This window comes from Impatiens glandulifera, chromosome 4 (genome assembly GCF_907164915.1).
Source record: "Impatiens glandulifera chromosome 4, dImpGla2.1, whole genome shotgun sequence".
Lineage (NCBI taxonomy): Eukaryota > Viridiplantae > Streptophyta > Magnoliopsida > Ericales > Balsaminaceae > Impatiens > Impatiens glandulifera.
In genome coordinates, this window is record NC_061865.1 from 52613338 (window position 1) to 52636906 (window position 23569).

A 23569-nucleotide genomic window follows, 5' to 3' on the forward strand; every position below is an offset into this window, starting at 1 on the left:
CACTCGACAATATATATCGTTCTAGTTTGAGAGTTTAAGAGGTGAATATCCCAGCCTTCTTGAGAAGTCATGGGTTCGAGTCTGTCAGGCGACAAGTTCTGCAGCTGTTAGATGGTTAAGTTTGTTTGCAGGCAATATGCTTAACCCCTTGTGATCACATATTTTTTTCTAGTTTGAGAGTTTTTTTTATTACCATTAGTGCTCTGATTCAATCGCGATGCAACATATTATCTGCATAGGGCCACATATTTTTTTTTTTTACTCTTAAATATTTACTTTCTATGCCCATTCCCATCCTTCTATTGTCCATATATGGAGATTGTTGTTGTGTATGCATTATTTATATAATGATTTCAAACTCATTTTTATCTTGTGATATCATTATTGTAACATTAATTAATCTATATTATAAACCCTAATATCATTCGAGTGGGGGAATATCTTACCACACCTGATAATACCGTTTGGTTAATTTGAGATTTTTCTTCATAATATCATCTCCATAATCTTTTAGTATTAGAAAATCCATGCGTGCGAGACACTATTTGTTTTGTCTATCATAAAATCATCATATTGATAATATAATTTACAAAGATTGTAAAGAAATAATGAAAATTTCATAAAATATATTTCAAACCCATTTTTATCTTGCAATGATCATTGAACATTAATTAATTTGTTAAAAACCCTAATACCACCATTCTTCTTTGAATTGTCTTCTTACTTCATGGTTTTAGAAAAAAAACATGATATGCACCATTTTTTTCTAGGATATAATTATTTTATTAGTCCATAATTTTTATGATAAGTAAAAGTACTTATGACATGATTTATAAAAATACCCATAAAATATAATCAGGCACAAATGATAAGATTTATCATATAAAACACTCAACACCAAATTACTAATCAACATACTTAAGGACATCAAAATAGAAACTCAAAACACCAGTAAGACGAGAAAGTCTAAATCGGAATCCTTATCGTCTAAGAGTTTTTCAAGACCGTGCTAAACGCCTTACGCCTTGCTCGTCAAAGAGTTTTCCTTTTCACCTTAATTTGCCACCCACTCCGAGTTTCAGCCTCTAAATAAATGGGGACCTCATTTCCACCCTCTTCTGAGTTCTTAGCTATTAATTGTCAAGCACAACCACCTTAGGACCAGACTCTCAGCCTCAAGTATGGGTTTCATCCCTGGTTTAAGGGCTACATATTAATTGTTCACAGACAGGTAATATTTATACTATAAATAATAATAATAAATTATTTGTACTAAAATTGGTTTTAGTTAATTATATATATATAATCTAATAAATTCAATAATATTAACACTAATATAAAAAATACAAATTTAGTATTTTAATAAAATAATATAGATATATATATTTAAGTAATATTTAAAATAAACAAAGATGGCCGAGTTGGTCTAAGGCGCCAGTTTCAGGTACTGGTCCGAAAGGGCATGGGTTCAAATCCCATTCTTGACAAAAACTTTTATTTTTTTATTTTCAAATAGTGAAATAAATATGATTTTTTTAAAACAAACAAAATAATAATATTGAAAGAATATATTATAAATGAGAAAATAAACTAACACTAAAAGTCTTCATTTTTCATGCTTTCATGACTTTATAAGCCAACTTTATTTTTTAAATAGTGAAATAAATATGACCCTTTCAAAACAAACAAAATATAATATTGAAAGAATATATTATAAATGAATAAATAAACACACTAAAAGTCTTCATTTCTCATGCTTTCATGCATTTATGAGCCTCCATTTGAGTTATACTTATATCTTTGTAAACTTCTTCTCCAAACTTTTGTATAACTTGAATTATACAAGTTAGTTTAGTCTTAATTAATGAAATTTAAATTGCTTGTTTGTGAATTTATAAAATAATCTCATTTTTAAACATATATATATATATATACACACATTAGTAGTAGAGGATGCATGTAAAACTTGTATTATGCGATACCGTTCATTTTGGGGACAATTGTCTATACGGTATAAAATTGTAGTCTTTATCTAATATCTATCTATCTATATAATGTTTTCGAGGACATAAAACACTTTTCCGCCTCCTTAAATGTCGTTTACACTTTCAAATATAATTTTACTTACTAATTTACTTCATATTTAAAGAATATTATGCATAATTATATTATGTCCTAAAGTGATTAGTATTAGTGAAGATATAAACTGTTATGTCATATACATGTTTAGGGTTTACATATAGGTTGGGACAAGATATTTTTGACTTTTCTATATGATGAACTCCATCAAGTATACTCATTCTAATATAATGTAATTAGTAACTTCCTTTTTTCTTTCTTTTTACTAGTGAGATTGGTTTTAACCGATTCTGAGTACAACCAAACTCACATCTACATAATAAATTATGACATCAATTACCATAACAAAATACATAAAAAAGGAAATTGTCCAAGAAATTAAACAACTCAAAGGTGAAGATTGAATGAAATGTGATCAACTTGTATAGCATGAGTTGATCTCTTAGAGGATGCATCACTTGCATGAGTAGGTATTGTCCCCTTACATCCACTATAGTCCAAACCGTCGTAAAGTTTTTGTGTTTCTCTTTGGAGTTTGCAATTGCATTCGCGGGTCAATCTATAATCGGGCTATAACCCGCAAACATTGATAAGATACTAGACAAGTTCTTAAAATGGTTCTGTAAATCAAAAAGAACCATCCCTTAATATCTAGATATCCACAACATCTGGCCCCTTAAACCATCCCTCATTTTATCATGAAAAAGAAGAGACTTTTGTCCGTTTCTCCTCAACCTTCTCTTCCAACAGAGAGACAGTACACACCAAGAAAGTAGTCCTATTCCTGTAAGGGATAAAGGCAGCAGAACATCATAACTGCTCTTCATTCATTGTTTATGGGTAAACCCTATTCCTTGTCTTTCAATCTTTGAATTATATATACACCACTGACCACAGCTCTATCTATCTATAGTCTCTATATCCAATATCAAATCAAATATGGATTCAAATACATCAAACTATCTCCTTAACCAAACACCCCTAATTGATCACCCCTTCATTGACTTGGGACTTAGTCTCAACACTTTCCATCATCATCATCATCATCATCATCATACTTCTGGTATATGTCAATTACTAAAATGGTTAAACCAGTTTAGTTTCTAGCAAGCAAATCATATACTTTCGGTTTAACTAGTTTCATCTTCTTCTTTAATTTTTACAGAATGATTGGATTTTGAGTTTTTTGTTTTTGGATCAGATGATTACAATGATCTGATTGACTGGAATAGTGAGAGGAAGGAAAGGTTGGGCTATGTGAAGGTGAACATGGATGGGATGATTGTTGGTAGGAAAATTTGCATGCTTGATCATGTGGGTTATTCTAGTCTTGTTCTTCAGCTTGAGGATATGTTTGGTAAGCTTTTTAAAAATACATTATTATATATATGTCTTCATGAATTTGAATTCCTTGTTCACAAACAGGGCCTCCGGTTCACTCTTTTTGGACAGGAAAACAGAGCATATCTGGTATAAGGTTGTTCCAACCCAACTCAGAATATTTCCTAGCTTACATGGATAGAGATCATGAAAGTTGGATGGCAGTTGGTGATCATGTTCCATGGAAGTGAGCTCTCTTTCTCTTTTTCTTTTCTTAAAATCCCACATGATCTATTAAGGTTGGGTCCATTTGAAAACAATTTTCTTCCTTAGAACTAAATCTAGATCTAAAAGAGAAATGTCAAGGAATTTCTGAATTTGTGTATGATTTAAGTCTATTTTCAAACTTCAAAATGAGATGCTTGAAAAAACAATGTTTTTAACAATTTCGCAACTAGATTCATTACCCAGACTCAGATCTAAAGTGTAATAACTTCTACTATGAACAGGGAGTTTGCATTTCGTGTCAAAAGGCTTCGGATTGCAAGGAAAAGTTAGCTTTTAGTACTTAGAGGCCTTGTATCATCTTGTTGTCTTATCTTTTTCCGATAATAATGTCTTTATTGAATCATTCAACGATCTTATACATAATGTCTAATCTAACTTGACACTCATGAGCAGTTGCAATGACAGTGAAGAAACTTGACAGTTACATAGTTTATTACAAGGAAACAAGATTTAACATAGTACAAGATAGGAAAAGAGATAAACTAATAATAGAGAAATAATTTCATCAAACAAAACAAATTGGAAACAACATAGAAACAAACAAATGGCATGTCATGATCAGACCACAATCTTAACCGAGCTTCTGATTTTAGTTTAGTTCGGTGAGGATTCTAATCGTTCCAAACTTTCACTAATATGTTTCATGGAAGGTCTCCTTTCGGGGTTGCTTTGTATACAAGCCATAGCAATCTTCAAAACCGCGATAATTTCCTCTTCCTTATCGGCATCTTCAGCCAAACAAGGATCAAGGACATCAGAAAGTGGTGTTTTCTCTTCAATGCAAAGCTCAATCCAATTCACAAGATTCATCTCTTTCTTTCCCACTTGAACAATTGGCGTCCTTCCACTTATCAATTCCAATAGGATCACCCCATAAGAATACACATCCCACTTTTGCGACGGTTTTAGGGTCTTTAAAGCTTCCGGGGCTTGATAACATGAACTTAAATTCCCATGTGATGATGGGTCGTATGAGGTCATTTCAATGTAAGGAAGAGTTGGGGTTAATCCACCCGTTATGTTGGCCAACCGACCTAGTCCAAAGTCGGAAATTTTAGGGTCCATATTTGAATCAAGCAATATATTGCTCGGTTTAAGGTCTCCATGGACATACTTTTTGGGGATAAGTTCATGCAAATAAACAAGACCTTTAGCTGTTCCTTTCATAATCTTCATTCTTATGGACCATGGAAGAGGATTAAATGATTCAATTCCAGCCTTACCTACATATTCATAAGAACAAGTAATACATTTGTTATAAAATCAACATGTTACGACATGCCACGTCAGCTGCTGACATGGCTTAACATGTGGAGCTTTAACTAAAATTCACAAATGAACTGAACATATAAATATACAATAAAGTTCTTACCATGAATTGCATTGACCAAGTTTCCATTGGAGACAAAATCATAAATGAGAAGCTTCTCATCAACAGACCAGTAATAAGCTCGAAGAGACAAAACATTAGGATGTTTTAACTTCCCAATTGCTTCAACTTCTGTCTGAAATTCTTTAAACCTTTGAGAACCGCCTTCTCCCAATCTCCTAACAGTCAGTTCAATTCCATTTTCAAGAACAACCCTATACACAATCCCAACTCCACTCTTTCCCAACACAAAAGCCGAAGCCTTTAGCAATTCGTCAAGATTAAATGGCAAATCATGTTGATCCAATGAGACAAGTTCGTGCTGCTCCAAATTCTCGGACAAACTTTCAGATTCCTCATTACCAAAACAAACACACCCACTGTTCTTTGATCCTCCTCCTTTCCCTTCATTTGCAAACATGAACCCTGTTTTTGATTTCCTTTTGATAATCACCCGAGTTAGTTTCGAATAACAATAAGACAACAGCAAACCGATGACGAACACGCCAATTATATCACCCAATACAATCACAATAACAGAGCATTTACTTAGCCCTCTTCTGTTCTTATCTTTAGCAGGGGAATAACTACCGGGCAAGTGAGGATAGGATTGACTAGAATTTGCACATGGGTTCTTCAATGGAGGACCACATAGAGCCGGGTTTCCAATAAAAGCTGTGGGTCCTCGGGTTATAAGAGCACCGGTTTGAGGAATTTGACCGCTTAGATTGTTGTAAGTTAGATCAATGTAAACTTTTTCAGGAAGATTACCTAAAGTAGCAGGAATTGAACCTGAAAACTCATTATGTGAAAGATCAACAGTTCCTCGTAAATTAGACAAGTTTCCCAAATCCATAGGAATTGAACCGCTAAATCTATTGAAGGAAAGATTGAGATTCTCAAGCAAACCCAAATTAGCCCCGAAACCATCAGGTAGACGGCCGGTGAAGTTATTCCGGCCGAGATCGACGGTCGTCAATCTCTTGCATCGAATTAATGATTCCGGCAGTGACCCATTTAAGTTATTCATAGAAAAATCTAGAATTTGGAGATAATCGAGATTACCAAGTTCAAAAGGGATAGACCCAGATAAAGAATTACCATAAAGAATCAAACTCTTGAGTTTCGAGGCTTTGTAGAGCTCCGACGGTAAAGTACCGGAGATGTTGTTGTTTCTTAAATTGAGACGCCGGAGCTCAGAGAGAGAACCAATTGAGGGAGAGAGAAAGCCGGAGAGTTTCTTGTTTGGTATTGTAACAGAGACGACTTTTTGGGCATTGCATGTTATACCATTCCATGAACAAGGGTTTTCATCTGAAATGTTCCAGTTAAGTAAAGACCCTTCTGGGTCTTCCCAAATGGATAGCTTGAAATCTAAAAGAGAGTGTCCTTCTTCATTTAAAGAACTGACCAAAGATAATTGAGAGTTGCAGAGTATAAAAATGAAGAGAGATAGAGGCAGCATTTCAAGAAATCAGAAAATAAGTGAGCTTTGGAACTTGAAAGTGAAAATGGGTTTCTGAAAGCTCTTACCTTTTTTTGACCAGAAACCAATCGGAGCTCAGAGAGAGAGATAGAGATGAAGGTGAAGAGTGTGAAAGCTTTTACACTAATTAGAAAAATGGTAACTATCTAGTCTGTACCTAGTACTACCCTACAGAGGCTGGGAGAGAAGGGATGATTGCATAACTTGCATTTAATTTTTTATTTTTTTAAACTAAAATTCCAATTATATATATAGAGACCAAATCCAAATCTAAAAAACATTGTATCATGCCACTAAGACGTGAAGATATGGGCTAGAAGCAACTAAAAATGTTATCATACTGCACGGATTGAAATTACTTAGTATCCCTAAGTAAGCTGAAAAAAAGACCCATCAGCCTTTATGAACGAATACATTACTAACATCATGCTTTATCATTTTGAAGATGTCACGATGTTGCATCTTTTCCCTAGATACTTGACATATATCACCCTATAATGGTATATCGCTTTATATCAAACTATGGAAGAACTATTAAAAAAAATTATACACGATAAAAACCGGTCAGTTTAGCTCTGGATCTTATATTGTTTCTACTCTTTTATATATATATATGTTTTTATCGTGGAGGGAAATTTATTATATTGAATGTGATGATCGAAAACGTAAGACAATAAAACTAGACTTTATAGTTAACTTCATAACAAACTCTCCTGTCGAATCTCAAATGAGATTGAAAATATAATGATAAGTTGACATTGATTTCTTTTCAACTTTTCAATTCAAGAATAAATTTCACGATTAAAGAATCGGCACTTAATTTTCTCATAAAATTAAAAAATTGATTTAGGTGTATGCACGCCATAATCTATATTTGTTTGGTGTCGGTTATTTGTGAAAAATGGCTAAAAGCAGCATGTCCCACCTACACTTTGGCCTTTTAGAAAAATACATTTACACTTTACATTTTAGTTTTTCATTTTATCATCTTTAACTTAACGCTAAGGTTGATGTGATAGAAAAATTTATCAGTATCCTAATCATGAATATAGACTATAATTATAACGCAGCGGAAGCGTACCTGAAGATGATCTCATTGTAGATCCGGATTGATCTGTTCTTGAAAGGAACGGCTAGGTCTTCCAAGACTAAGTATTATCCGTTCTCCTCTGATATTGACGGGGGAAATCAAAGGACAAGATTACGGAGGAGAGTTGAGAGAGAGAATGCGTGAGAGTTCTTCTTTGAATCTCCCTCTCCCGTTTCTTAAATAATATTTGTCTCAGGGACCTAACCCTAGTTGAAGCCCATATATTGTTAAAGCCCACAATATAAGAAGGTCCACCACATTATTAATACTTATTTTGTCACATCACCAAATAAACAAATACTAAACGGATATCTATAATTATTCATTTCATAATCATTAAGCCCATGACTTTAATATAATAATATGTTCTACATATATATTTAAATCCAAAATCCAACAATCTCCCACTGGAATTAATATGTATCCAAATGAACACATTATTCTTCAAGAGCTCAATTTATCAGTCAATAAAAATAAAGGGCTTATAACAATTTGGTCCATCAATCATATCAATATAAGACTAAAGAAGCATTCGTCATATTTATGGCTAAACTAACAATAATCACTGATACTACTGCAATCAAACGACATAGATCAATTATGAAACATGTAGAGAAAAAATCACATTAATGTGACCTGAATATATGTCAATTTTCTCTGGTCCAAACTTAATGAGATCATTATCTTTGAATATAATGTACAAAAGTGTCAAAAAATAAACTTTATTTCTGATCAGAAAAGTGTTTTAGAAAACATCGCGCAATTGACAAAAAATTAATTGTAGCATACTCTCCCACTATAATGAAGCTTCCTTAAATTGTAACACACCCATACGTGCAGTATGCCCGTAAAATACCATAGGTGTTACACCTTTAGTTAGGGGGTTTGTTAACATAGATTTTGTTCCTATATGCTCGATACAAATCTGACCACTTTGTACCATTTCTTTCACACGTAGGAACTTAATGTCAATATTCTTTGACTTCGACGAGCTCCTATTGTTATTGGAATACAAAACAACTGAATTATTGTCACAAAAATCTTAATAGGTCTTTCGACCCCCGGAATAATGCGCAGCCTTATGACAAAATTCTTTAACTAAATTCCTTGATGTGATGCTTCAAAACATGCCACAAATTCAGCTTCCATAGTAGAGCTGGTAACAAGTGTCTGTTTGGCACTACGCCAAGAAATGGCTCCTCCAGCCAATGTATAAACGCAGTTAGATGTAGATCTCCTACTATCTGGGCAACCCGCAAAATCGGAATCAGAATACCCAACGATCTCCAACTGCTCTGACCTCCTATATGTGAGCATATAATCCTTTGTTTTCTTTAGGTATCTCATCACCCTTTTAGCTGCTTTCCAGTGATCCATTCCAGGATTATTGAGATATCTGCCTAACACACCAACTATGAACGCAATATCCAGACGCGTACATACTTGTGCATACATAAGACTTCCAACTGCAGAAGCATATGGAATCTTTTGCATTTCCTGGATGTCTAAACTTGATTTTGGACATTGATTTAAACTGAATTTGTCTCCTTTGGCAACTGGGGTATTTCCTGGTTTGCAATTCTGCATGCCAAATCGTTCAAGCACTTTATCGATATAGCTCCTTTGAGATAACCCAAGAATATACTGAGATCTTTCACGGTATATTTGGATCCCTAATACAAAAGATGCTTCACCAAGATCTTTCATTAAAAAGTTATTCGAAAGAAATTTCTTAGTTTCGTGCAAGAAGCTCACATCGTTTGTGGCAAGTAGAATGTCATCCACATACAAAACCAAAAAAATAAATTTACTCCCACTAAACTTTTGATAAACACAATCATCAACTACATTCATTTCAAAACCGTATGAAAGAATTATTTGATGAAATTTGTGATACCACTGGAGAGACGCTTGTTTTAGTCCATAGATAGATTTTCTTAATTTACAAACCATTTGTTTCGGGTCATCGACCTCAAAAATTTCAGGTTGTACCATATAGATTGTTTCATCAATGTCACCATTTAGAAACGCTGTCTTTACATCCATCTGATGAAGCTCCAAATCAAAATGTGCCACTAGAGCCATGATTGTCCTAAAAGAGTCTTTCGAAGAAACCAGAGAGAAAGTCTCTTTATAGTCAATTCCCTTTTTCTGAGTATAACCTTTAGCTACAAGACGTGCTTTATACCTCTCCACATTACCATTAGCATCCCGTTTGGTTTTAAAAATCAATTTACAACTTACGTGTTTTGCACCTTTTGGTAATAGGACAAGTTTCCAAACCTTATTGTCTTGCATTGATTTATACTCATCACACATTGCTTCGATCCATTTATCCGAATTAGGACCCTTCATGGCATGATAAAAGTTGATAAGATCATCCTCAGTCATGCCACCATTGTCCTCATTTTCTTGAAGAAATGTCACATAATCATTCGGAATGGCATTTCTCCGTTCTCTAGTGGATCTACGTAATAACGTTGGCTCTTCAACACTATGTTCTTGAGTTTCTTGAGTTTTTTCTTCAGCTACAACTTGGTGTTCCCGTTCAATTTGAATGAGTTCCTCAATTGTATCTTGAAACTGTATGGAAGTCGGAATGATTAACCCTTCTTGAGGTGTCAGGTCAATCACTTTGGTGATTTCTTGATTCTCTAAAGAAAAGTCTAAAACTGTATTTCTTCCCCCAAACTCAACATTCTCAAAGAACGTGGCAGTACCCGTCTCAAAAATGTTTCTCGATGTGGGATCATAAAACTTATACCCCTTTGACCGTTCCGAGTAACCAATAAAGTGACTACTCACCGTACGAGATGCTAGCTTTGGTTCATTTGGCATATAACGCCTTGACTCAGCTGGACATCCCCACACCCTAAAATGACGTAAGCTGGGTTTACGCCCAGTCCAAAGTTCATAAGGTGTTTTGATTGTCGCCTTAGTCGGTACTCGATTACGAATGTAGACTACAGTTTTCAATGCTTCCCCCCAAAAAGATTTTGGCAAAGTAGTTTGACATATCATACTTCGAACCATATCTTTTAATGTGCGATTACGTCTCTCTGCAACACCATTCATGCTAGGAGAACCCCGCATGGTGTATTGAGGGACTATTCCACACTCTTTAAGGAATTCAACAAAAGGGCCTGAACGTTGTTCACCCGATCCATCATTTCTACCGTAATATTCACCTCCACGGTCAGATCTAATGATCTTAATGCGTTTGTTGAGTTGATTTTCAACTTCAACCTTAAATGTTTTGAACATGTCCACTGCCTCAGATTTTTCCCTTATGAGGTAAAGATAGCCATATCGAGAATAATCATCTGTGAATGATACAAAGTATTGTTGACCATTCCACGAAGGTGTGAAAAATGACCCACAAATGTCTGTATGTATCAACTCTAAGACTTCTGTAGCTCGATAAGCACCTGTCCTCTTCACTTTGGTCTGTTTACCTTTAATGCAGTTAACACAAACCTCAATATCCGAAAAATCTATGGAATCAAGGATTCCATCCTTAATGAGTCTTTCAACTCGATTTTTCGAAATATGACCTAAACGTTTGTGCCATAATAAACTTGAATTATTTAATTTTCACTTAGTACCTCTCGTTTGCACATTTAGGGTTTCATGATATGAAGTTAAAGTGTCAAGCATGTATAAATTGTCATTCAACATAAAAATACCAAAACCAACCAAATTTGAATTCAAAGACAGTGTAATTTCAGGATAAATTCTTTGGCTCGTAGTAATGCAGTTCGAAATGATACCCTCAAGTTTAGTTTAAAATGGTTCACATGACTCTTAGTATAAATATATTTATAAAATCTCATGATCTCATTTTTAAAAATACTCAGACTCACACACTTGGACCATCAATCCTGAGAAAGTTAATGATATATTTCTCTAGATCTAGTCTTGTAAGTGGAGTCAAAAAAGGATCGTATTTCTATCACCAAGTATGAGTCAACTGGCCTTACTATGTTGCTTCAAATTCATTTCCTGTCATGAGACAAGATGAGAAACTCATTAGCTTTAATTAACCTATTGACCAATTTCTCGTGGGTTAGAGTTCTTTCTTCCTCAACTCCCTCAAGCTTAAGAAGGTCGTTGCACAATGAGTTCACATTCATCTAGAAATTGAGAATATCTTCAGCAATCCATTTTTTTTATATGTTTCTTAAGAATCTCCATCTTAGTAGCCAATTGAAAAGATGTTGAACCCATAATGTTGGTGGTTATCCACCACATCTCAACTTTGGTCTTGAAATTCTCCTTATCAAGCCACCTATTATAAAAAAACAAAAGGTCTAGAAATCCAGTTATTAGCTTTCATGACAAAGATGATCAGGTGAACACTCTAAGGAAGAGCTTTCTAATGAATGAACATTGATGCATAATCGAATCTTTAGTAGAAAAGGAAGCGATTAATATGAGACATCGAGTCGTTCATTTTCCACGTAAATAATCATGCAACTCCACATATTTCTCAATTCATTAATAAAAATATTAAATATTATTTATTTTAAAAAATAAATATTTTATTATTATATATTAATCTTTTAAATCATTCTACCAAAAAAAAAAAAAAAATTCACTTTCTCAACCAAATTTATTTAAATAAACATCTTCTTTAAAAAAAAGGAAAAAAAACATTTGAATCTGTTTTTCTCCTATCACATCATCTTTTATCCCTCCATGGTTATAATTGATCTATGATTTTTTTCTCTCTAGATAATTCATCTATGATTCTCTCTATCTCTTAGCCTTATGGGAATGGTCGGCTCAATGTAAGTCAAGTAACCGGGGCCCTAAGTGGGGCAATCCTCTCAAAAGGAAAAATCATTATTGTCTGATTTTACTTATTATAATTGAAAATTTATTTTGCAAATTTGAATATTAGTGTTATTGATTTATTTTAATTTTAGAAAAAATATTATTTATATATTCAAACAATTAAATCATTCCATTCATTAATCAGAATATTAAAACACATTTACTTTACTTTTATTAAAATTTAATTTAATATATATATTTATATTTAATTAATTATATCATTAAAAATCCTATATAACTCACCTTTTATATAATAAGCTTTTTAAAAAAAATAAAAAACCAAGATCAAATCATCTCTAGTTTCTATAACTTATTTTAACCACTTTAAATCAATTTAATAACCTAACAAAAGATTAAGATCTACATGTCTATTAATAGATATTAGACTTATAATATTGTATATTTTTTTATATTAAATGAACAACAAAAAAAACAAGTTTATTCAACTATAAGGATACTGGATACATTAGTCGAGATGGACTCCACCAATGACCCCATAGAAATGTGTCTAAAATTAAATTATTTTTAAACAATCCTTAAGATATGAATATGAAATCAATGATATATAATCATTACTATTATTAGTTTATGCTAAGAATAGTGGACTTATTTTTTAATATAATAAAACTGACTGAGGATTACACACTTATATAATTCCAAATATTTATTATAATGATATATTAACTTAACCCATGAAGAAAAAGAAGAAAGGCCAAGAATGACATGATCAAGGCACGTGCTCTAGTAGCCATAAGTGTAGAATAATAAGGAACAAGATTGACGGTCAAGATTGTTCTTTGAGTTATGGGCCCATTTTACATAGTTTGTGTCGCTGTGCTTGATCAACCGTCCATAAAGTAATTTCACTCAAATTGCAATTTTGCAAACTTAATTATCAGTTTAAATTGTCAAGTTCAAGGTTAACCCATTTTGATATGATATTTGTAATTAAATAATTATCAAGAGATTTGTGTGAGACTAGTTTATATTTCATTCCTATAATGTAAAATCTAAGTTATGATATCATACTTTTGGTACTAGAGTGCTATATATAAAAAGAAAATAAATTTTCAATATTTTTCAATTTCAATGAACCGATAAAAAAAATTTTAGATTGTTTGGGGGAGGAGTCTCACCCGTTGGATCGAAAACAAATAAGCATTAAAAATAATAACGATTTTATTCCGCCTCGAAGCCTTTGATACGATTTGATACGATTTGTCTTGTTTGAATCGGTTTTTTTCTCTCGAATTGATATGTTGTTCACTCGAGATCAAGCTGAGTTTTATTTGTACTACTAGCCCTGTCAAGCACTTCTAACAATAATAATTGTTGTAAATTTATAATTGTTTTTTTCTCGAACTGATACGTGGTTGACTCGAGACGAAGTTTGAGTGTTATTTGTATTACTAGCTTTATTAAGTATTTCTAACAATAATAATTGTTGTAAATTTATAATAGTTCTAATTACTAATATGGTCATTTTTGTGATTTGAGACACCAATTTATAGAATGGAATACTATTATTATTTTTTAAAAGATTAATATATATATATATATATATATATATATATATATATATCAATTTAGTAGGTATATTTTTAACTGGATTTAAGCCCAATTAAAGCCCATGAAATTGGACAACATTTGTGAGTATGTAGTGTAGGTATTATCGGACTAGCCCATGTTTTGGACCACCCTTTATATCTGGCAGACCTGGTCATTAATTCAGGATGTATTATTCATTATTGCATGATGATAAATAAATATTTTATATGACTTCTTTAATATGATACAAAATTAAAAAAATAGAAAAATCAATTATTCAATATTAAAAGTAATATAATATATACTTTTTATTTTTAAATATAGATCTATAAAATGCAAAGAAAATATAAATACTCAGGACACACATATTTTAATAGAATAGTTTAAGCAGTAGTAATTTTTTATTTTATTTTTTTATGTCTAGTTTACAAGTTCGGAAATTGTTATAAGTATTTTAAAACCCCTTTCTAAAATTGATCGATTCAAGCCTTAGTATGAATTCAAATGCAGAAATACAAACTGTAAAAGTTGAACTGAGTTGAAAATTATTCATATATTTAGAGTGAATAAATTAACTGAAATTAAACATTTTATAACTGGAATCTTCTTGTAAGAAAATAAACCAATAATGAAACATGTTTTTGAGGCAACCCAATTATATTAAGGTAAGAGTTTGTTTAAATATTTTTGACAAGATATATGAGATAATTAGGTATTTTATGTGTAGTCTAATATAAATATATATATACTACTCAAAATTTAAATTTAAATAATATATAGACTTGTATAAAAAAGTATTATAATTTACACAGAAAATTAGTTACTATTAACTTTCAAACTTTTCAATTTTTTTTTTAAGATCTGATTTAATATTAGATTTTTCTTATTTTACATAACTCATCTTATTTATTTTCAATATTAATTCAAATTATTAACTAAAATATTAAAATATACTGACAAATATCTATATATATATATATATATAATGATGCTTAATTTTTAAAGTGTCCGTATTGCCGGGTCGAGAGCTGTGGTTAATTTGGATACTTGGGTCGGATTGTGGGTTGACCCGTTTTTAAATTTAAAACGGTTAAAAATAAAATTAAAAATGCTAGAGGTATGTTTCGAACTTCCAACCTAACAAAACAAGTACAACTCTTTAACCAATTAGGCTAAAAGACTTTATATTTTAAATTCAACACCAAATTTGATAAACGCGAGACGTTTTAATATTAATATAAGTTCAACTTTTTAACTAACTAATATATAATGATGTTGACTAAATGGATACTTAGTTCGGATTGTGGGGTTGACCCACCCATAAATTTAAAACGGTTAAAAATAAAATTAAAAATGTTATCTGTAATTTTTTTTTACGGTTTTTTATATTATTACTCGTGCAAATGCACGGCTAAATGCTAGTTATAGTAATAATAATAAAAAACTAAAAACTCAAATAACTTACTTTATTTATATCGAACAAGATTTTTTAAAATAAAAACCCAAAATAACCTAACATGAAACAAGAATTACAGCTCGTTTTCGTTTGAGGAATTCTGGCTTATTTGGAATTTATATGGATTTTCTAAAAAAAAAACTTGTTTAATGAAATGAGATAAAAACCAATTTTTTAATGTTTATTATCATTAATAACCCTGCACATATTCTCTTTATTTATAATTAATAATAACTTTTTTAATATTAAAATAATTTAATTTATATTAAAATAAAATTTAAAATATAATAAAATAAAATTTAAAAAATTATACACATGTTAATGTTAAGTTTTATTAATATAGAAATAAAATTTTAAATTAATAGATATATTTATAAATTAATTAGTATTTTTTATTTAAATATATTCAACTTGATTTTTTAATATAATTAATTATTTATTTGAATATTTAACATTTAAATGTTATATTAGATAATTTGGTATGTTATACTTGTATTTATATTCTGTTTTATTTTTATTTAATGTAATTAATATAATATTTTTATAATTTAATTTATATTAAAATAAATTTTAAAATGTAATAAAATAAATATTATATATGTATTAATATTAATTTTTATTAATATAAAATAAAATATTTAAGTAGAAGGTAATTTTAGTATTTAAATTTATAAAATAAATAATTAAATAATTGATATAATTGTTGATTTTAGAATAAAACTTGGTTTTATTCCAATAACTAAATATCAAACAAGTCCTTAGAGACTGTCCCAGCCACGTGATCTTCCTCATCCACTATCAGCATCTTCTGCAAATTATGTCTTCCCCCCCTACTGTTGTGATTTGTTTCCTACATAAATTACAGCAGCCTTTTTCTGTCTTTATTTTTCCTTTCCCACTATCAGTATTTTCATTTTGCTTAATAATTGTAACTTATACCATATTTTTCATCAAGAAGATTCATCTAAATTGAATTCAGAATAGTGCAGAGAATTTGAAATGATTCAAGAAAATCATGATTATGTTCTTGAATAGAAGCAGTTTGATGGTGGAAACCGAAAGATGTACTAACTTATATGTTTTCTCCACCTTTGTAGAATATAAAGGACTAACCATTTTATAATATCAAATTAAATGTGTATCTAAAAAATTGTTGTTAACAAATATATTTATTCGGCTTAGTTGAGGTCAGAGCCCTGCCCCAACCCGGTAAAAAAAAATCGATATACTTTTTTGTTGCACTAGGTCTAGTTTTAAAAATTGATAAAAAAATAATTTACTTTTAATGAAATTTGAACCCATAATCATGTTGAAACTCTAAATTTTTATCTTGGGTAGTACTACCCAGCTATAACCATTTATGTTTAAAATTACAATAAATTTAACTAAATAATTTGATATTTTAACAAATGGTCTGCCCTGGGGAGTGGGCTGTCCTAGCCCGAAGGCTTGCCGGACTTACCCCAGGGCCGGCCTTGGTTGAGGTAAATTAAATAATGAAAATATCAAGAAAATAAAATGAATTATTTATTAAAGCTTTCTAATCAAAGAACTGATTGTTAATCAATTCTCTAATTAGTTCTTTATCTTTCTTGTTTAGGAATAGATGAGTTGGCTTCTTTTTTTATGATGGAACTATGCATGCCAATTAAAAAAAAACAAAGCAGAACTAATTGGATGCGGATTTCTTCATCTTGACTCAAGGGAATCGGGTTGATCGGGAAGGGGATCTGAACAGCTAATTGTCATCCTTATGTGGAACAAGATGGAATAAAGTTATTGAAATAATTTATGTTTTATTTTAATAATCTTGCTTGATATAAATTTAAAAGAAAAAGTTGATTTTTGGATAGAAGTACTTAAAATGTAATAATATATGGCCCAAAATAATAAATTGGGCTTTTTATCTTGGCTAGTTTAATTTGGGACATTTTTTTTAAAACTCGCTTCTTAATGGAGATCAATTGCAGTTTAGAATCTTTTCTTTTGAACATTATAATTTATGGCTCTTTATATCTCAAATTATAATTCGAGACCTCTTCTTTCGAGTCTCACAATTTGAGGCTCCATATTTTCAAGTTTGTACAAAATGAGATTTTTCCATAACGGACGTTCGTCAAAATAAATATTATATATGTGTCTTTTATAATTAAAAATTAAAAGTGACACATAATTTTAATTGCCCGAAGCCCAACTCAATTTCATTTCATCGTGATGTGAAAAGGAGGAGAGTTAGAGTATGGTAAGGGCAGTTGAGCGTCGCGATATGAATGACAAGAGAGTCAAACTAGGGTGCAAGAGAAGTTTAATTTGAGTTTGGGATGGATATAGTTTTTATTTTTTTTATTTTTTGTTTTTAATGAATTGACATTTATTTAAAAAAAATATATGACATTTAAAAGTAAATATCACTATTAATTTTTTAATTAGAAAGGCCACGTAATACATTTCTTTTACGAACGTCTATGTCCATTAAGTCAAAACCCCATTTTGTACAAACGTGACAATGCGGAGTTCTAAATTGTAAGGTTTAAAATAAGAGATCTCAAATCACAATTGGCTTCAATAAGGAGTTCCAAATTGTGAGGTTTAAAAGAAGAGATCTCAAATTACAATTAAGCTCAATAAGGATCCCCAAATTGTAAAGTTCAAAAGCAGAGGTCTCAAATTACAATTAGTTCAACAAGGAGCCCTAATTTATTATTTCGACATAATATATAATTATAAAATAAATTTAAAAATTAATAAATAAAAAATATTTTAATTAATGAACTGTGTTTTGTGTAAACCAGAGTGAAAAGAAATAATATTTGAATAAGTTGAAATTATTAAGAGAAAATCAAACAAAAAAATTATATTTTTTATTTAGTTGTTATATATTTATTATTCAATTCAAACCAGATGATAAGACACAAATGGTAAGGTTTTTGTCACACAGTGATATGTGAAATCAACAGTGATACATAATTCTAAATGCCCGGAGCCCGACTCAACTTCATTTTACCATGATGTGAAAAGTAAGAGAGTTAGGGTATGGTAAGGACAGTTAAGCGTCGCAATATGAATAGTAAGGGAGTCAAACTAGGGTGCAAAGGATGAAGTTTAATTTGAGTTTGGGATGGATATAGGTTTTTTTTTTTCATTTTTTTGTTTCTAATGAATTGACATTTAATTAAAAAATTATGTGATATTTAAAAGTAAATGTCACTATTAATTTTTTTTAATGATAAAGGTCACGTAATACATTTTTTTACGGACGTCTATGTCCATTAAGTCAAAACTCCATTTTGTATAAACGTGACAATGTAGAGTTTTAAATTGTAAGGTTTAAAATAAGAGGTCTCAAATCACAATTGGACTCAATAAGGAGCTCCAAATTGTGAGGTTCAAAAGAAGATGTCTCTAATTACAATTAAACTCAATAAGGAGCCCCAAATTGTAAAGTTCAAAAGAAGAGATCCCAAATTACAATTAGCTCAATAAGGAGCCCTAATTTATTATTTCGACTAATAATATATAATGATAAAATAAATTTAAAAAAAATAAATAAAAAATATTTTAATTAATGAATTGGGTTATGTAAACCCGAGTGAAAAGAAATAATATTTGAATAAGTTGAAATTATTAAGAAAAAATCAACCTAACAAAATAATATTTTTTATTTAGTTGTTATATCTTTATTATTCAATTCAAACGAGATGATAAGACACAAATGATAAGTTTTTTTGTCACATAATGATGTGAAATTAATAGTGACACATAATTCTAAATGCCCGAAGCCCGACTCAACTTCATTTCACCATGATGTGAAAAGGAAGAGAGTTAGGGTATGGTAAGGGCAGTTGAGCGTCGCAATATGAATGGTAAGGGAGTTAAACTAGGGTGCAAAGGATGAAGTTTTATTTGAGTTTGGGATGGATATAGGTTTTTTTTCATTTTTTGTTTCTAATTAATTGACATTTATTTAAAAAAATATGTGATATTTAAAAGTACATGTCACTAATAATTTTTTAATTATAAAGGCCACGTAATATAAATCATAGTTATTTTTTATTTTTTTATTTATATATTATTAATTAAATATTAATATATTTTTTCTCTCCTTCTTTTTTATTAATTGATGATTTTCTTTATTTTTTATCATAAAATTTTTATTATTCTTATATGAGTATTTATTATTAATTATTTTAATTTGATCTTTTATATATATATATATATATATATTTTTTCTTATATTAACATTATTAAGTATTTTAAAATTGTTTGGATTAAATGATTAAAATAATGAAGGATCCATTTAACAATAAAAATCTTTCGACACAAAAATAAATTAACTAATAATCAAGAATTGAATAATAATAATAATAATAATAGCAACTCATTTATCAAACAACAAAAAATAATAACCAAATATTAGACAAAATAATATTTCTTACTACTACTATAACATGAATCAAAAATTAAATAAGAAAAAAAAAATTTCACAGTATAACAAAATTCATAAAAAAAATTGTTAAAATTTCTTTAAACATATGAATTAAAATAAAAAAAAAGTTAATAAAAAAAAATAAAGATGAAATAATATAAAGAGAAACTAATAAAAAATAATAAAAAATTTAAAAGATTTAATTAATAAAAATGAAGGAGAATGAAAATATATTAATATTTAATTAATAAATATATAAATAAAAAAATAAAAATTAACTATATTCTTTACTAACCGAGGCTATATGAGCTATATTTTGATATTAGGTATATTTAAATGATCTTTTATTATTTAACGTATAAATAAGCTAGTTGTAAGTATTATATGTATAATAAGTGAGTTTTTTTCTAAAATAAAATTTAAAAATTATGTTTTTTTTTTCTAATTTAATAAAAAAAATGTTATTTGGAAAAACTCACATAAAATTCAAATAATTCATACATCTTTAAAACCTGACTCATTTATTAAAATAAAACATTATTTCATTCTCATTATAATTTATTATAATATTTAATTCATTAATTAAAATAATAAAATATATTTTAAATATATATATTTATTTAATAGTAATGCATCTTCTATATATATATATATATATATATATATATATATATATATATATATATATATATATATATATATATATATATATATATATATATATATATATATATATATAGTGTATGATAAAGCATTTTTATATGGAGGCGCCACTTTCGATCGTTGAGGGGTTTGATTGACTGACATGGATACGGACTTGTTTCCTTTCAGATTGCTCTGTACATTTGATTTTCGAATGTTCAGTTTTTAAGAATCAGAAGCTTCGGAAAGAGACATTATACATGCACACACGACAGTATTATATTTTATTTTTTAAACAATATTATTCTGATATTAAATTTGTTCCTTTTTATTAATCATTATATATTTGTTGATTGGAAAGATGACCATAACAATATTATTAGGAGGTGGGTTATTTAAAAATCAGTATAGGTAAAAAAAATGGAATAATGAGTGATAATTTTAAGAAAATAATATTATTTTTTTATAAAAAGATTTAAAAATATTGATATATAAAGAAAATAAAATATAATAATTGAAAATAAAATGTATTTTAATATTTTGATTAATGAATTAAGTAATGTGATTGATGAGACGAGAGTGCGGTGGCTCGGAGCGGTGAATACATTTATCATCCCGTCCAGTTTTTACTTCGGGATCCCACGGAACATTTTTATATCATATTTTTTTAAAAAATAAAAAATTATATAATAAAATTATTTAAATGAATTTTTATATTTAAATTTTTTATTATTATATAGAAAATAAACTTACCACTCTTATAAAATATAAATAAATAAATATATGAGTGATTTTATATATATAATTGTGTTTATAATGTTTGGGCAAAATCGGAGTGAAATCGAGCGGGTCGGGACGGGAACATAAATATCATTCATGTTCTATCCCCGATCAACTACCGATCAAACTGGAGACAAACGTTCCAAACGAAATAATTCAGTTCGATTACATAAGTTTCAAATTATTATCTTTAGGCCTAATTCATTTTATAACTAACTCATTTTATTCGTCCAATAATTTATTTTTTCAAAAGTCAATAAAAAAAAAAACTCAATTACCAACATAAAAAATGCCCTTAATCAATATGTTTGACATGTTGATGATAGAACAAACACATTATTACCTAGGTTTGTGAACATGATTTTTTTGGTCTCCTTTGGCACTTGCAGGTTTGAAGAGACGAAAATTTGGGTAGGGTCCAGTCTTGTTTGGTATTCAGTTTTTTTTTTTTTATTTGAATAACTTAGGCTTTGTTTGGATTAGAATTTTTTAAAAACCTATAGGGAGAAAAAAATAATGATAGTGGATGATTTTGAAGAGGTGGTTATTATTTTTGATAAAAAGACTTGAATCAATTCCTGTTCTACCCACCTTTTAAACAATTTTTCCTAAACTATCCATCTTTTCATTCACTTTCATAAACTACCCACATTTCTCTCTCTAAATCATTAATTATCCTTTTAATTACACATCTTTTATACTAATCCACTAATTACTCTATTTTATAAATATAAATATATATAATTCAAATTAATAATATATATATTAAATAAAATATATTACAGAAATATTAAAATAATATATATATACATTATTTTTACTTAATTTTATTAATATAATATATAATTAAAAAGAAATCACCCCTCAACAATCACATCACTAATTTTATTAACTAAAATACTAAAATACCCTATATTTTAAATTATTAATTTTTATTTTATTCATATATATATTAATACCTTTTAAGTCTTTTTATCAAAAATAATTATAACTTCCTCAAAATCATTATTAATTATTATTTTTTATCACTTTAAATTTTTTAAAACCCCAATTCGAACAATTCTTAAATGATAATTTATAATATATTGTATTTTAATTAATGAAATAGTGATATGTTCGTTGAAAATTAAAAGTAATTGATTAGAAAATTAATTTTGTTTAAATTTTTAAAAAACCCAAATACAACTTGCCTTTTGAGATTATAAGAAAATATCAAAACATTATAAATAAATAGAGCACAAAAGAAAATCCAGAACTCATTAAGACAAATATTATCCAAATTCGTTGTAGTTCCAAACAAGCCCTTAAAAATTATTCAGTCGGCACCCACATCTAACTAGAAAAGAAGGAAGATAAATCTCTGTTCTCTTCTTCCATTAAAAGAGTGTCATCTCTCTCACTTCTCTTCAAGTTTCTTCATCTCACTCTCTCTCTCTCTCACACATACACATACAATCTCTCTCTCTTTAAGAAAATGAATGATAACTATGAAGGATTCGTGGAATATGATGATGATATTATTCTGAATTACGATATCTCTGACCTGTTGTATGATGATCTTCTGAATCTCCCAACTGATATTAATCATCCAGTTCAACCACTATACAACAACAACAACAACCCTACTAGTTCTTTTATTATGCCACCCACCGCCGCACCTGCCCTAGCCGGAGGAGTTACGGTCTTGAACGCTGCGATTGGCGGCGACCACCAGCCGCAAACCTATCACTATCAGTCTCCAATCGCACAAACTGTTCAAGTGAGTAATAAATATTTACCCAAAATTTATCAGCTTACATGACTACGTGGTTAATAATCAGTTAATAAACCGGTTTTAATAAAAATCCAACATAAAATTTCTTATACCTTGTTTGGTTTGAAATTATTTAAATCATTTCAACCTAATAACATATTGTTTAACCTAATAATCACTCAATTTATTATATATTAAAATTTTTATTTGAGATAAGATCTCAATCTAATTAACTTTTGCTGTTCATACAAAGTATCCTAAACCCTAAAACTTGTTAAAGTTTATGTTCTTATATTTTTTAATAAAAACTAGGTTTAGAAAATTATAAGAGTAACCACCGCTTGAGTTATTTATTTAAAATTTATTCTATGATAATTGGACATTTTTTTTCTTACTTTTTAGGTTTGGGTCCCACACTTCATTATTTGAGGCTTGGAGTCTTTTAATATTTAACTTAATCAACTTTAATTGATTATTGGACGGGTTAAATAACATT

At 29.3% G+C, this 23569-nt stretch overlaps 2 protein-coding genes across 2 annotated transcripts; one reads left to right on the forward strand and one right to left on the reverse strand.

Moving 5' to 3' along the window:
* The first annotated feature begins 2970 nt into the window (after positions 1-2970).
* Positions 2971-4145, forward strand: LOC124934287 (auxin-responsive protein IAA34-like). The gene is made up of 4 exons (XM_047474791.1): positions 2971-3142; positions 3281-3436; positions 3505-3646; positions 3909-4145. Exons 1-4 carry the CDS (start codon positions 3019-3021, stop codon positions 3955-3957), a joined length of 471 nt encoding a protein of 156 aa, XP_047330747.1. The 5' UTR covers positions 2971-3018; the 3' UTR covers positions 3958-4145.
* Positions 4079-6703, reverse strand: LOC124934286 (receptor protein kinase-like protein ZAR1). Its single transcript, XM_047474790.1, has 2 exons — positions 5060-6703; positions 4079-4910 (listed from the first exon to the last, which is right to left on the reverse strand). The coding sequence occupies exons 1-2, from the start codon at positions 6519-6521 to the stop codon at positions 4282-4284; spliced, it is 2091 nt and encodes a 696-aa protein (XP_047330746.1). The 5' UTR covers positions 6522-6703; the 3' UTR covers positions 4079-4281.
* Between the last annotated feature and the right edge of the window lie 16866 nt (positions 6704-23569).